Genomic DNA, 14,970 nt, shown 5'->3' with positions numbered 1-14,970 from the left:
TTCCTAGGCAGTCATTTCTCATTTTGTATGTGTGCAATTGATTGTTCTTTCCTAAATGGAGTATTTTGCATTTGTTCTTATTGAATTTCATCCTATTTACTTCACACCATTTCTCCAGTTTGTCCAGATCATTTTGAATTTTAATCTTATCCTCCAAAGCACTTGCAACCCCCTCCCAGCTTGGTGTCATTTGCAAACTTATAAGTGTACTTTCTATGCTATTATCTAAATCACTGATGAAGATACTGAACAGAACTGGACCCAGGACTGATTTCTGTGGGACCCCACTTGATATGCCCGTCCCGCTTGACTGTGAACCACTGACAACTACTCTCTGAGAATGCTTTTCTAACCAATTATGCATGCACCTTATAGTAGCTCCATTAGGGTTTTATTTCCCTAGTTTATTTATGAGGAGGTCATGTGTGACATTATCAAAACCCTTACTAAAGTCAAGGTATACCACATCTACTGCTTACCCCCATCCACAGGGCTTGTTACCTTGTCAAAGAAAGCTATTAGATTGGATTGACATGATTTGTTCTTGACAAATCCATACTGACTGTTACTTATCACCTTATTATCTACTAAGTGTCTGCAAATTGATTGCTTAATTATTTGCTCCATTATCTTTCCGGGTACTCAAGGTAAGCTGACTGGTCCATAATTCCCTGGGTTGTCCTTATTCCCCTTTTAATAGATTGGCACTATACTTGCCCTTTTCCAGTCCTCTGGAATCTCTCCCATCTTCCATGACTTTTCAAAGATAATTGCTAATGGCTCAGATGTCTCCTCAGTCAGCTTCTTGGATGTATTTCATCAGGCCCTGGTAACTAGAAAACATCTAACTTGTCTAAGTAATTTTTAACTTGTTCTTTCCCTATTTTAGCCTCTGATCCTATCTCATTTTCGCTGGCATTCACTATGTTAGACGTCCAATCTCTACTAACCTTTTTGGTAAAAACTAACAAAAATGTTATTTAGCATGTCTGCCACTTCCACATTTTCTGTTATTGTTTCCCCTCCCCATTAACGGGCCTACCCTGTCCTTGGTTTTCCTCTGGCTTCTAATGTATTGGTAGAATGTTTTCTTGTTATCCTTTATGTCTCTAGCTAGTTTAATCTCATTTTGTGCCTTGGTCTTTCTAATTTTGTCCCTACGTACTTGTATTATTTGTTTAAATATGTGCATAGTTCTCTTTTAGCCAAGTTACATTTATTTTAAAGTCTTTTCTCAAGTCAGCCCACATAGCCACCTGATCATTTCCACTGCTTTCCAGTGAACTCCCTCCAATTTATCAATCTTTTGGGTAATGAACCGCTAAGAAATGAACACTATTTCCAAATAAGGGTGGTTCAAGAGCTGCATTTCAAACTTTTGCAAGTCTTTTTGCTGCCATATCGCCCTACAAACATGTCTCATTTGCTGGATCCTTTCAATATTACTGCTTTCCAAATATCTCCCTTCTATTGAGTTGGTTTCTAAAATGTGTTGTGGCTCCTGGTTTTAGTATATCTTTTTTGACTGTTTAAGAAACGGCATGTGGTAAAACAGGATTTTCTTTTCCCACTTTCATCAGGAAAAATAAAATCCGTTTGTGCTGAAAATCTTCAAGTTTTCAATTACTCCAATTTTAGAAAATAGTTTTACAAAAATGCTTTCAGCTTACGCATCTCAAGGGGACACTAATTTTTTTTCTAACAAGAAAACTATGCTAGGATATACAATTGAACCAATAGTCACTACTAACTACTGTAATGCTAACTACTTAAGGCTACAGATTAAACATCTCATCTATCTATTGCCATCTGTACCTCAAACTAGAATGGTAACTTCAGTTGCTCACCTCATGCTCTGGCGAGAGATGTTCCATGTCAGTTCGTAAACACCTGAGTCCAGGCAAAAAGTGATTGACCATTAAATCCTCTGAAATAACTAGCAGGAAAGCAGTTAAGGCATTTAAAAAAATAATCATAATTTGATGTTATATGGTTTTATCCCAAAGCAATACGCAAACAAAATACCTAACAAAGATATACTAACATTTATTCTAATTGTTATGAAGTGTTTCACAGGTTTTGGTTAATTTTAGCAATTTGATATTAAGTGACTCAAAACAGAGTCAAAATGAGAATAATAAATTAAAGAATTAAATGTAAAAAAATTTAGGGCCTGATCCCGGATAACAGCAGATATGTAGCATCAGGTTCAGAAGAAGATAGGGCAAAGGAAAAAGAATGGAGGCAAGACAGGGCTTAAAATATTTTTGCTATGACCTGTTTCACTGTATCAAATTTATTAAACATGACAACACAAAAATAAAATAGTTTCAGGGTCTGGAATTTAATTGGAACAATCCATTGACATCAAAAAGTCTTTTTATTCCCTATGTTTTTTTCGTAACAGGTATGACAAAGAGTAGTAGTGGTAAATATATATATATGGAAAAGTACCTGAATCAATCTATGTCACTACTATCATTATATCAAAAGGATGCTGAATGAAGGGGAATTGAGGATGAAACCCTAACCCTAAGCATGATATATCTACACAATTATTTTCAGGGTTCTTCCCTACCCCAAAAGCAGATTTAAAAAAAATTATAAAAATCTCAGCTTTTTTGAAAATAATTTTCAGTTCTATCTATTGTGAATATCTGCTTTTTAGATTATTGAGAAACCTTCACATACTATTACTACTACTCCCAGGGAGCAAGCTATTTTATAATTCCCAAATATTAAAAAAACAGAAGGATGAAAACAATTAACAGTTAAAAACATAACCACACAAGGATACAACAACAGGAAAGAGCACTATAGGCTTCAAACAGATGGGTTGCAATGTCCAGTCTCTTTGAATCCACAGACTGCTGGTTGTTGACCAAGGCTAACTTGTGTAAGTGCGGAATAACAACTGGAAGAGTAAATATTTGAGTCAAAGTATTGGTTTACATTGACTTTCACAAACGTTTCCCCCATATACACTAACTTGCAAAGAAGTTTCTTTTTTTGCAGCAGCTTTTACGATAAAATGATAAGCAATTCCCACCCTCCTTTTATGCAATAGGAATGGCACCAGACTAAGTTGTTAAGGGGAAAAATACAATGTACTATAGCATCTTGAATAAGTATTTGTCAACAGTTGTTAAAGAGAGGTATCTGAGATAGATACTTCAGATATTTGTTTCTCAGCAACCAAAGTATGGTAACGGCTGGTAAAATGGTGGCTTCTAGTGGGACTACTACTGGGGTTTCAATTACTATGTTGCAAAATGTATTTAAAAGAACACAGCAGAATATTGGCTCCTGAATTAAAAAACCCACATGTATTAAAAACACTGCCCACGTTATATATATATCTGTGGAATTTGAAGAGTTGTAAATTTATAGAAAACATTTCTCAACATGAATTGATTCAGTATTATTGTTCACATTCTGCTAATGCTCTCTATCAATGTTACTCTATTTAACAAACAGTAACCAACTTATGAAGTGTATTTCATATTTTGTTTTCAATTGTTATTAGGTAAGGAACATTCACTTAAGTTGCAACTTACATTCATCTCTAAATCTGGGCTCAGCATTAGGTCCGACTCTTCCAAACGTTTTTATGATCTCTGTGTGTAAAGAATGTTGGTCTTGATACTGAGGATCTTCCAGGAAAGATGCCAACTGCATTTTTACTCTTTCCAGTAGCTTAAATATTCACAAAGAAAGTAAAAGTTGACAAAAAAGTTTAGGTGTCAGAAAACTTCAGTCACTTACAGTATATTTCTGTTTCCTATCCATTTTGAGAATTTTGTTTAAAATATTGATTTTTTTTTGTTAATCTAGAATTCTTCTCTATTACAGGATATTTTAACTCCTTTTCTGTGTCCTGACTTTTAGGATACTATCACAATGTCCTACTTGATTAAGGGAATTGTTCTATATACAAATTTGCCCAAAGGCTCCATTATTATGTTTCCTCATTCTCAATTATTTTCATTTTTTTATTTAGTTAGAATTGAAGTATTAAATGCCCTATCAATGTTTTTAATATCAGAATTAGAGTGGTGAGAAATGGAGGGAAGGGATGTGGGGAGAACCAAAAGTAAGTACTTTACAAATAATTAATGAAATTAAAGAGAGCACATGATGGACGAAAGACCAGAAAAAAATTAAAAAGCATTTTACATGATCAAAACAGATAAATATGTACAAACTGGCAATTTTTTCTGCACTCAAACTTGAAAGGACTGAATAGCATTTAAAAGCATTCAGATAAAAAGTCAAGCAACATTCTCCTGGTCAGAGGTCTTCTATGGTAGGCTTCTGGATGACATATGTTACAAAGAGAGAGACTTATAATGGGAGCAATTAATATACTTATTTCAGATAGTTAACCAAGGCCTTTTTAGCTAAATGCAATATATAACATGAATTCCAAACTACGAAGTTGCTACTTGTCCATCTTCCAAAAACTGTACTTGTGAGTCATCATTGACTTCTTACTCACATTTCCTCAAACACATTATTTTAGGATTTAAGAACATGTTGAAATTACAGGAAGAATGCAAGCTCTGCAGAAAGTTGTGTGCGCTTTTCATACCTCCTATTGTACACACACTAAGGAAAATGAAGTATACATCCTCCTGCTGGCAGATATTCCTAACTTTTGTAAAACTATAAAACTTAATCATATTCACCAACATTTTTTAATCTATCAATTTAATACCAAAAAAACTATACGAGCAATTAAAGTATTGCTCAAATATATTTAATTTGTTGGCGGCTTAAAGGATTCTAATTAGCATTTTAAAGTTAAATAAAAACCACTTATTTTTTGTGCATGACTTTAGTGCTGGATTACCAACATCTGTTAGCTAATTTGTCAGCTATTTTCTTTTCTGTTAAATCTACTTTTATGTTCTAAGTTATGCTTGGTCTTGTAAACCCAGGGTAAATAAATGTAATATTTATACTTTGACTAAAACTGAAGGGCATTCAACTCAGGAAAATGCCATAATGCCTTCTTATCAATCCACCAAAATATCCAATACTCCTATGTACTATTATTCTAAAGTTCTTTTTTAGAATGTTCTAAAACTCAGAATAAAACTATCATTGATTCCCAACTTCACAGTTAACTCCCATCAGGCTGATATTTTGGATTTCTGTGCCATAATGAGAAATGTCTTCACAAAGAGCATCACTGTAGAAAATCCTGAAGCCTAGCACAGAAGAATTAGCTAGCTTCTGCTTCTATCCTTTTGTAAGACAGAGTTTTGTGATTGAAATAAGAATTTCTTCTAATAGTAAATCTATTTGTGGCACCTTAGAGACTAACAAATTTATTAGAGCATAAGCTTTCGTGGGCTACAACCCACTTCTTGTTGTAGCCCACGAAAGCTTATGCTCTAATAAATTTGTTAGTCTCTAAGGTGCCACAAGTACTCCTGTTCTTTTTGCGGATACAGACTAACACGGCTGCTACTCTGAAACAAGTAAATCTATTGTTTTGCAAAAGGTAGGAACTTGGAGATTTTCTTAAACATTGCTGTGAGAGAAACTTAATTTATAAGTAGAATCTCTTGCTCAGAGTTTGGCAGTAAGTTACTATACTTGTCAAACTCAACCGTCTGCTACATGATTGAGCAATAGTTTGACCACTGCTTAATAGTTAAGTTTGTTTATGATATGCAGTATTCCTACCTCTCTCTGAGTAACTGTTTCCATGATGGTACCAAAAGCCGGAATTGTGGCTATCCTTACAGAGCTATAAGAAGAGAAAAAAAATCTTTAAGTGGTGTTTAACCTTAAGAATGAATAGAATTAAAAGTAATGAAAATTCAAAGTTAGTACTTTAATATACATTAGTTTCTAGCAGTGACAAAATAAAAAAATAAGCAGATGAGGAAAAATGCTCAAAAGACTTGATTAACTCAAGGTCTCAGTCTGAAACTCACAATTCAGGATCACTGGACAAGGTAACAAGGGCCGGAGCAACCCGCTTGTCAACTAAGGCTTCACTCATGCCTCGAAGAGTCAGCTGTAAACCAGTCAACATGCAATAAAAAATGGTTTGGTAAACTGGAAGGAGAACTGGGTTAGCTGTGACTGAGGATGGGCAGGCAGACTCACGGGCCTTTGTTGGTTTAGTCACTCACACAAGACATTAAAATGGTCAAAGCTCTTTGTTCATGCTCTGGCACTTACTGGTAACAACCTGTTAGTGAGATTAGCAAAAGCATCCCCCCTCATCTTGTAAGAAATATCACATCAGTATGCTGGCCCTTGAAATGTGTACACAGGCCCTGTACTTCTACAGTTACTTATCAGAGATTATGGTAGAGCTAACAATTAATTGGTATTTCAATATTTTGGGTATTTTCCCCAAGATAACTATGGTAGCACTATAAGGAATGTTTGCCACATTTGATTTACTACAGTAAGGCTGTTAACTGAAATCTGCAGGTGTTGACTGCAAATATATTAAACATTTGAACAATTGCTTATTTAAGGGAATTTTCAATTTAAAATTAGTTTTCTGTAATTTTACTATCTTCTAGTTATTGCCAAAATAATTTTTACTTTTAGATACTGCAGTCAATCTAGTTTTTACCTACAACTGAAAGGGGCTCACTTTAAATGCAACATGCTTTTTTCAATTAGAAAGCTTTTGTCACTGGAATATTAAAGAAAACTGATGGTTATTTCTTGACAAGTATTAAGAGGGATGCTTAACGTATAAGGCAATCAGTAAACTTACATTTCAGGGTCACTGGAGAGAGTAATGAGAGCAGGAACAACTCTCTGAGCTACCAGAGTTTCATGTACCCCCTTCACCAACAGCTGAGTGGTCAGAGCAGGGGGGGTATCACAGGTGATGCACGGAAAGAGCGAGCACAGTATCATGGGAAGAAGAGTGGCACAACCAAGAGAGAGAGAGAGAAAGAAAAACACAAAAAGCAAACCAAAATTAGAAGCTAAGCAAATACAGCTACACTAGTGCTTTATATATGCAGAGGGCATGAAGAAAGCTCAGGTGGCCTTGGCAGTCAGTTCAAACCTGATGGAGGCTGTTCAAACAAAGTGTCTTGGTCTATACATTTTCCAGATTTTTTGCTATTTTGAAACGCAAATGACCACTAAAGGAAACAAACAGTCTAACTTGTAATTTACTTGTTAGACTGCAAATCATTTCAAATACCAAAGTGATGCAAATTTGAGTTTGGCAATTCAAGCATAATTGAATACAGTTCCAAGTCAATGGGATTATATTTCATTGCTAATATATGACTGGCAGGTGCAAAATGAACTGCTTTGCCAGACTGAATGCATGCAATTTTCAAACACTAAACTGCAGCTGTAGGGCCACTACTGTTAAAAACTGTACACTTTTAAAACTTGGCATAACAAGCACCTTCCCAGATGCCACTAGGCTTTCCTCATAATATTTTAGGAATACTTTAGATATCAGAGCCCTCAAGCAGCGCATGTGAAACATCCCAAACATCCTAAAATCGTCCTTGCTGGTCTAGACAAGTAAAAATCTAATAATCAGTTAACTATCAGATTTTCAAATACTTCCCAATATGAAAACTATAGATTTAATTATTGCAATAAATCCCAAATCTGAAAATCTTGTGTATGAATACTTTTTCCTATGCCCACAAATATCTGGAACTCCTTTCAATTTAAAAGGTCACATTAAAGGGCATGTGAATACATCCTATTTCCTTTTTCAGAAATAACCGTGCTGCTTGCTCAGTGGGGTTTAATTTTGCCAAGTGGCAAACAGCTGCCTCTGTAAAAATGTTTCATAAATGACAAATCCCAAACTTTCTTCCATGATTACTCAAATGGGTGTTTTATTTGCATCATTTAAAAGGTGGAAGTATTGTTGATTTTCTTCTATCTTGTGCTCAGGGCCGGCTCCAGGCACCAGGCACCCAAGCTGGTGCTTGGGGCGGCACCTGGAGGGGGGCGGCGCGGCGCTCCGGCCGCCGGGGAGAGCGGGGCCACGGCCAGCCTCGCCGCCCTCCCCCCCGCGCCCTCCCCCCGGCCGCCGGGGGGAGAGCGGAGCCGCCGCCGGGGCTCGCCGCCCTCCCCCCGGGGCTCCGGCCGCCCCCGGCAAAAAAGCCTAAACTGTACCTCTTCAGTGAACTTTGACTCATCTTCTGAACATTTCAATGATATTAGAGATATCAGGTGGGTAAGGTAATATCTTTGATTGGACCAACTTCTGCAGTTGGTCCAATCAAAGATATTACATCACCAACTTTGTTTCTCTAATATCCTGGAATTAACATGGCTACAACTACACTGCATATTTCAATGATATAGTAATTATTTTAACTTCTACCAAAATAGCAAATTAAATTTCTTGCCTTTACCAAACAGTGGCACCAGAGGACAGAGAAGGGCGATGTAGGTATAGGGCAAGTTAAACAATTTATAGCATACGAAGCACTGTTAAATACAGTCCATTTCTGACCTTCAATGAATCACTTGGGAACCCATTTCTGCATTTTGGTGTTTATCTCAGTACTTGGATGCCTAAATTTGAACCTTCTTATTCACTGCTTCCAAGGAGCAGTTTGAGCCCGTTTTAATTCAGACTCAAAAGTGTTAAAAATTAAAGCTTCCAGAAAACATTAGACACCTAAACTTAATTTTGAAAGTTATAATTTTTATCAGGAGACACTGCATCTTTTCTAATGAGTTTTATTTTTAGCCCAACTAGAAGAGTACCTACTAAGTTACTACTCAGAATTATGCTCCCAGTACACTGGGCTCCACCAATATATACAGTAGCACAGTGGAGAAAGTGGATCACAGGGAAAAACCTGGAAGGCAATCTGAACTAGCAATGTTTTTTTGTTCAACTTTTATAGGATGATGATGCAGGGAACAGACTAGGTCATTGCAATATTGATTCCCTATGCCCACAATCCCCACCCACCTTTCAATTGCTATAATCTCCCCAGGCGACTTTCCCCAAATTCTCCCAGTTTTCTAAATTATAAATTAATCCCTGTTAAAAATATTTCTCTGGACAGATATGGCTACTTTTCAGAATCCCACTTGGTTAAACTCTGAAGTCAATGGTGAAATAGTGGGAGAAAATTGGCTTTCCAAGGATGTGCAGTAGTAATAAAATGAGGCCTGGGTCCTATATTTTTGAGCAATTTATAGATCTATTAAACAGTGGGGGTGGAGGTGGAGGGCTTTGAGTCCAAAAGGAATTCAGGATATGAACACTGTTTCTTTAATCTAAAATTTGATTTGATTTTCAACACTAAAAAAATTCCCCAAAGCACAAAAAAATGGAGGTTTCCAACTACATAATTACATTAAATACTAATTATTTCCCTGATTATTTACTATGAGGTCAACTGAAAAAAATCACTGAAATGCTCATCTTAAGTACAGCTCTTTAAATTGCCATTAAGGAAATGGCCACTGTTTGTTGAATTAGGATTAGCCTACTTTCGTTCAGCGATTAGATGACCATTTTCCCATTTAATAAACATACAACGTTCACTTTTTATTTTTAATTCCTATACTGTATTCTGTGAGCAAATATAAAACCTGAATTTTCTTTACCCACTGCACCCTTTTTTTTTTCCTCCTTTCTTTTTTTTTAAAAAAGGTCTTGAGGAAATGTACTAATTACAACAAGAAAGCTTGGGACTGACATTAGTGAAGAGATAAACATGATCTCAGTTTCATCACAATTTGAGCAACACTTCCATTAAAATATAATAAAATATATTTTTGACTTGAAGGTAAAAGAGGCTCTCTTTTATGATTTATATTTGAATTATAACTGTTCCTGAACTAGAACCTATCATACAGACCAACAAAGCTCATAACCCAATTCTGCATGAATAGTGTTCAAACCAGTGCAAGTCAAATTTGGGTTAACACTCAAAACTGGAAAGTACTGACAAAATGTTAACAATTAAAAGCACAGAAACAGCAGAAAGGGGGAAGCCAGGTAATATTCAGCATATAAATTTACACAGTGAGACTAACACAATATTTTGATTTTTACTCAGTATTTTAATTCCTTTATAGACCTACTTATTGTAGCTGTCTACACATACTAAGCCTACAGAGGTGCAACACAGAACTTTCAGTCCAAGGAGAGTGGGATGGATGCTAAGGTGGCTTTAGGTCACCTTTGTACCCTCCCAATCCTCGACTGCTGTTGGGGCCCTCGATGTAACTTGGACAATCCTAGAGGCCTGTCCAACTTACAGCAGCCTTCCAGGGCTGCCCCGTGGAACACAGCACTGCTCAGAACCTCAGCAGTGCTGTATGCAGTGTCTGGCCCCTGTAAAGCTGCTCTCCTTCCGGCAAACCAGGGCTTGAGACAGGGTCCTCAGAAGGCACCTTACTGTTTTTCGCAGTGCCTGTGCCAAGGGAATCTTTCAACGGCCAGAATCAGGGCTTTGAGGATCCATTTACCCCACTCCAGCTCTCCTACACAGAGTAAACGTATCAGAGCAAGGATGAAGATCTCACCCCAAATGTTTATGTGAGAATGTAATGTCTACTTCCATGCTATTGACATTTAGGAAATGGTGATAGAATTTAAAAAACGGATTTTTTTTTTAAATGTTTAAGGAAAATGTCTGCAACAGCATATGCCCAGCAATTCAGGAGAAAGTTTTCCCCCCTACTATAATTTGTTTTACTGTCAGACAATATAGACTCTTCAAAAATCACTTATTTCATTTGGGGATGGGAAGAAACATTACAGTTCAGGCCACAGCCATTACGACTGAGGTCCTTCAAAGACATTGCCAAGGGCCTCCAGCAAGCAAAGAGAAGTGAGGCTCCAATATTCCAAAATGTAAGACAAGCAGAATGGTTTTATAACATTTGAGACTATCTGAAAGTGCTTTAATGGTGGGTATCTGTATCACCATTTTACAAAGGGGGAAACTGAGGCACAAACTGATCAAGTGACTTAATTAAGGTTGCATAGGCAGGTCTTTTGACCCCCAGTCCAGTGCCAGAACCACACTGCTTGCTGCTTCACCCTTAGGCCTATTTGCTGGCTTAGGATCCTGTTGAGTTCTAAAACATCTTTATTACAACAGCACATAGAGGGTGGGTCCCTACCACAGTTGTGAGTCCATTGTTCTAGGTGCTGTAGATGCCACCCCACTCAGTACAATACATTTACACCAAATGGAATAGCAGGGATTGCAGGGGTATAATTGAGGACAAAATATGACCCCAAAGAAAAATATTTCATATACTACTTGCCTTTTACTAAAGGGGTTAGTGGGGGAAAAGTATTAATAGAAGCATTATATTGGCTGGTGATGAGCTGTTTATATTAAAACATGCCCAGGATTTAATTAATTCTTTGCTACTCAGAGCAGATTTAGGCTCTGATCCTGCACCTGCATCCAAGTGTGCAGATCCCTGCACTCATGTGGAGAGCCCCATATACTGCAATGACACAAAGTAAAGTACCAGAGTCTCATGCATAAGGAATGAGTGCGATTATAAAAGAGATAAATACACTTTTCAGGTGTGCGAAGCACAAAAGTCCTTGTACTTTCAGCAACCGAGGAAAGAGATATTGGGACATCCTACTGTATTTCTCTACTTCTGATATTTTTAGATTTGAAGGCTAAGGAGATAGTAAACAAATTCAGGCAAACTTAGAGGTTCTATAGAATGTCTATACATTTGCACAGTATGAAAACAGATGGGGAGAGCTCACAAGAGTTACTCTATATCTTCATGTGACAAATATAAAACTATAAAGCAATGTATTATGAATACTATTGCCTATGCATATTCTTTTCTCTCAATAGCAGGCAATGACAGAAATTGGCTTGCAATACAATTCTGAAGCATTAGAGTATAGGAATAAGGTTATGAATACAGTTAACCTGTGAATTATGCCATCCATGAAATAAGTGTGTTCAAGGTGCAAAAAGAACAAATGGATCAACAAGTTCAAGATGCGCATGCAAAGCTTACATACAGACTTATGCAAGCACATTTCCTAATTTGACAAAGTATATAAAACTGGTTTGAACACAGAGTTCAGTATTGAAATGATTTCTCATATCCAATCAATATTTTTCAGCATGCAAAGATCAAATGTAACATTGAAGTCAGTAGCAGAACAAAGATGAATACACAAATTACTATAAAAATGTCTTGTGAGCAGTTGATAAAGCATCAATATTGTTTAATTAACTTGAATATGCAACAGATGCAGAACCAAAACTGTACAACACAATAACTTGCTGCTCCATCACACAGTACACAACCTATTCAGAGACATTTTTATATGTAGAACAATACATACATTTTCAGATACTTAGCTGAATATATATATTTTAAATACACTGCAATTTCAGGCTCCATGTAACAGAGTTTTGATACTCACTTACCTCAAACATTCTAGCAGCTGTGCATCGAACAAGAGCTGAAGTATGGACAACTCCATACCACAGTACAGTTAACAGCAGTTCATGGTATGCTGGGTTTGCACTAAAAGAAAACAAAAGTCAAGCTAACACCGTGTGTAGAGTTGGTATGATTACAAACTACAAAGGCAGTCCTCAATGGCATGTAGAAACGTGCACTCTTTAAACTTCACAAACTTCAAAAACATTCATTTGTGCAAGTCTTTTTTAAAATCAGCTTTACTGATGGTGGTGGGGAAATGGGCTGCATCATGCAATTGATCCTTTGAAAACAGATGTCAGGAAAGCCACTTTTTGTTCTGAATGATTTACAGTGACAAAAAATTTATGCGAGAGAAAAAGTGGGCGAGGTAATATCTTACTGGACCAACTTCCGTCGGTGAGGCAGACAAGCTTTCAAGCTACATAAGGCGCAAAAAGAACATTTATTGCAATGTTCAAATATAGAATACATTTTGGCTTAATCTTACAGTGGATACTGGATTTACCACTTTTTAACTTAATCAAGTAAAGCTGATTTATATGCGTAATTCACCTGACCTTTTGTTGCAATTATACTTATAGCTGAAAGTACATTATGAAAATTTTTGTAAATATTAAACCATTTAAAATTAGTTCCATGTTATGTACTTTACCCCAGTTCCACAAAAGAAGCCTTCAGGCTATCAAGAGGAGCATGTGATAGTGAAAGCATAGTCATTACATCTTCTAAGAATCCAACTAACAGTTTGCGGTCTTCTTCCTAAAAGAAAGTATGCAACATTAATTTTAGTTTTATAAGTTATGCTATGACTTAAAGATTTAAGTAAGTTTAAAGGCAAGGGCATCACAGAATGGATAAAGGAAAATAATTTTAACTATCATGTCTAACCTTTAAATATTTCATTATACAACCTAATATTCATATCCAAGATAAAACCAATACTATTTTAACAAAACAAACCCAGTTAAACAGTTTAAAGAACACTATCAAAGTATTTTTCATAGTTTCTGAAATATTTCTTATTGTCCACGTACCCTTATCCCTTTAAAAGTATATGTAATGAATGTTTTTCCTTCAGACTGTGTGCTGGTGCACGCATACACACGTGTATGTTGTTCCAGGATTGGTCAATACTATTATGGACCATTTAGCATATTAAGGACATGACAAAAGCATGCCTTAAATAGCAATGGGTAGAATATAAGAGGTTTGGAGAGTTCAGATAAACAATATGAAGGGCGCATTAAGAGTGCCCTCTTTCTAGGGCTTGGACAGTTGCCATTGCCCTACCCTCTGACTGGATGGTTTGCATTTCATAATCTGACATATTTGTCAATTGCGTTTGCCCTAAATTTCATTTAAATTGCTTGGTGGATACTAATTATAGCTACCCATACTCCTAAACAATGTAACATTAACTTTTAATTTTATAAAGTGTCTTTGAGAATTCTAGGCTGAACGAAGACTCAAGAGACTTATTGTTTGTGGTTATGCAATACATGACTATACATTTCCAATGGAATAAATTCTAAATTAAGATGTAAAATGAGGATTGCAAAATGTTAACCTTTTTTTAATTGGGAAGTGGGGAACTAGAGAGGCATGTCAAAAATGTTAAATGGCTTTCTTTACACCACATTTTAAAAAAAAATTAAAGGAAGAGTCAATCTTAAATCTGTTCAATAAAATCTAAAATGTTTCACATCTTCCACGTACAAAGTTTTTCTAATTTTGTAGACCATAGATTCATTTTTAATTTAAAACAGTTTCTACTAAGACTTGAGGTATTCTTAAATTGCCTTTTCATTAAAAAAGCAAGATTAATATGCTCTGGGTTAAGCAGTTGTAAGTGCTCTAATTACACATCAGGAATGTCTGACTGTCTGGCAATAAACTTGTACCACTCAGTGTACAATTTCATTATTACACACACACACACACACACACACACACACGTGGGGTTGAATAATCAAGCTCTGAAAAGTGGAAAGACCAGAATTAAACTTGCTTAATTTGGCCCCCATATGCATTCTGGTATAGTGTGTCAGAGACTATATTTTTGCCACAGGAACCCTGTCTCATGCAGTGCACAGAATGGATGTTGATCAATTAATGAGAAGCTATTCAATATTTCATTTTCTTCTCACTAGGCTATGAATGGCCCCAAGCCTTATTTACGGCACATTATTTAAACCTTGCTCTGAAGACAGAATTATTAATTTGCTCATGGACTTTTCTAGGGCACTCATCCCTGTAGTACCTGAGTGTTCCATAAACATGTCTTCCCAATACCCTTGTGGAGAGCTGATGAATAGAAATTAAAGTCAAAAGTTGCCATTAATTTTGGTGCACAACTGAAACACCTAGGACCTGATTTTTCAGCATACTTAGCATTATATAGTACTTCATATATTCAAAGCAGAGCTTCCACTGACTTCAGTTGCAGCAGTCAGTGCTCAGTGCTTCTGTAAATCAGAGCCCTTCCCCCAGTCTCAAGATAGCCATCCAGAAACTGAGAAACAAAATTAGTGGCCGCCT

General features: G+C 36.4%; 1 protein-coding gene across 4 annotated transcripts in view; it reads right to left on the bottom strand.

Moving 5' to 3' along the window:
• The window catches only part of RELCH (RAB11 binding and LisH domain, coiled-coil and HEAT repeat containing), a 122,820-nt gene that overhangs the window by 25,317 nt on the left and 82,533 nt on the right, over positions 1 to 14,970 (bottom strand). For 3 of the 4 annotated variants that reach the window (XM_026658541.2, XM_029912858.1, XM_026658558.1), the window contains 7 exons: positions 13,085 to 13,191; positions 12,414 to 12,513; positions 6,752 to 6,834; positions 5,695 to 5,758; positions 3,558 to 3,696; positions 2,798 to 2,914; positions 1,848 to 1,936 (listed from right to left, as the gene is read on the bottom strand). In XM_026658541.2, the coding sequence (XP_026514326.1) occupies positions 1,848 to 1,936; positions 2,798 to 2,914; positions 3,558 to 3,696; positions 5,695 to 5,758; positions 6,752 to 6,834; positions 12,414 to 12,513; positions 13,085 to 13,191 (699 nt within the window). Of the gene's footprint in view, positions 1 to 1,847; positions 1,937 to 2,797; positions 2,915 to 3,557; positions 3,697 to 5,694; positions 5,759 to 5,948; positions 6,032 to 6,751; positions 6,835 to 12,413; positions 12,514 to 13,084; positions 13,192 to 14,970 lie in introns of all 4 variants that reach the window. The other variant, XM_026658565.2, reaches the window with a different exon arrangement.

The sequence above is a fragment of the Terrapene carolina genome, unplaced genomic scaffold, assembly GCF_002925995.2.
Source record: "Terrapene carolina triunguis isolate 2854851 unplaced genomic scaffold, T_m_triunguis-2.0 Scaffold53, whole genome shotgun sequence".
In the NCBI taxonomy this organism is placed as follows: Eukaryota; Metazoa; Chordata; order Testudines; family Emydidae; genus Terrapene; species Terrapene triunguis.
Note: the sequence above shows the minus strand (reverse complement) of the source record. Positions and strands in the feature narration are given on the sequence as shown.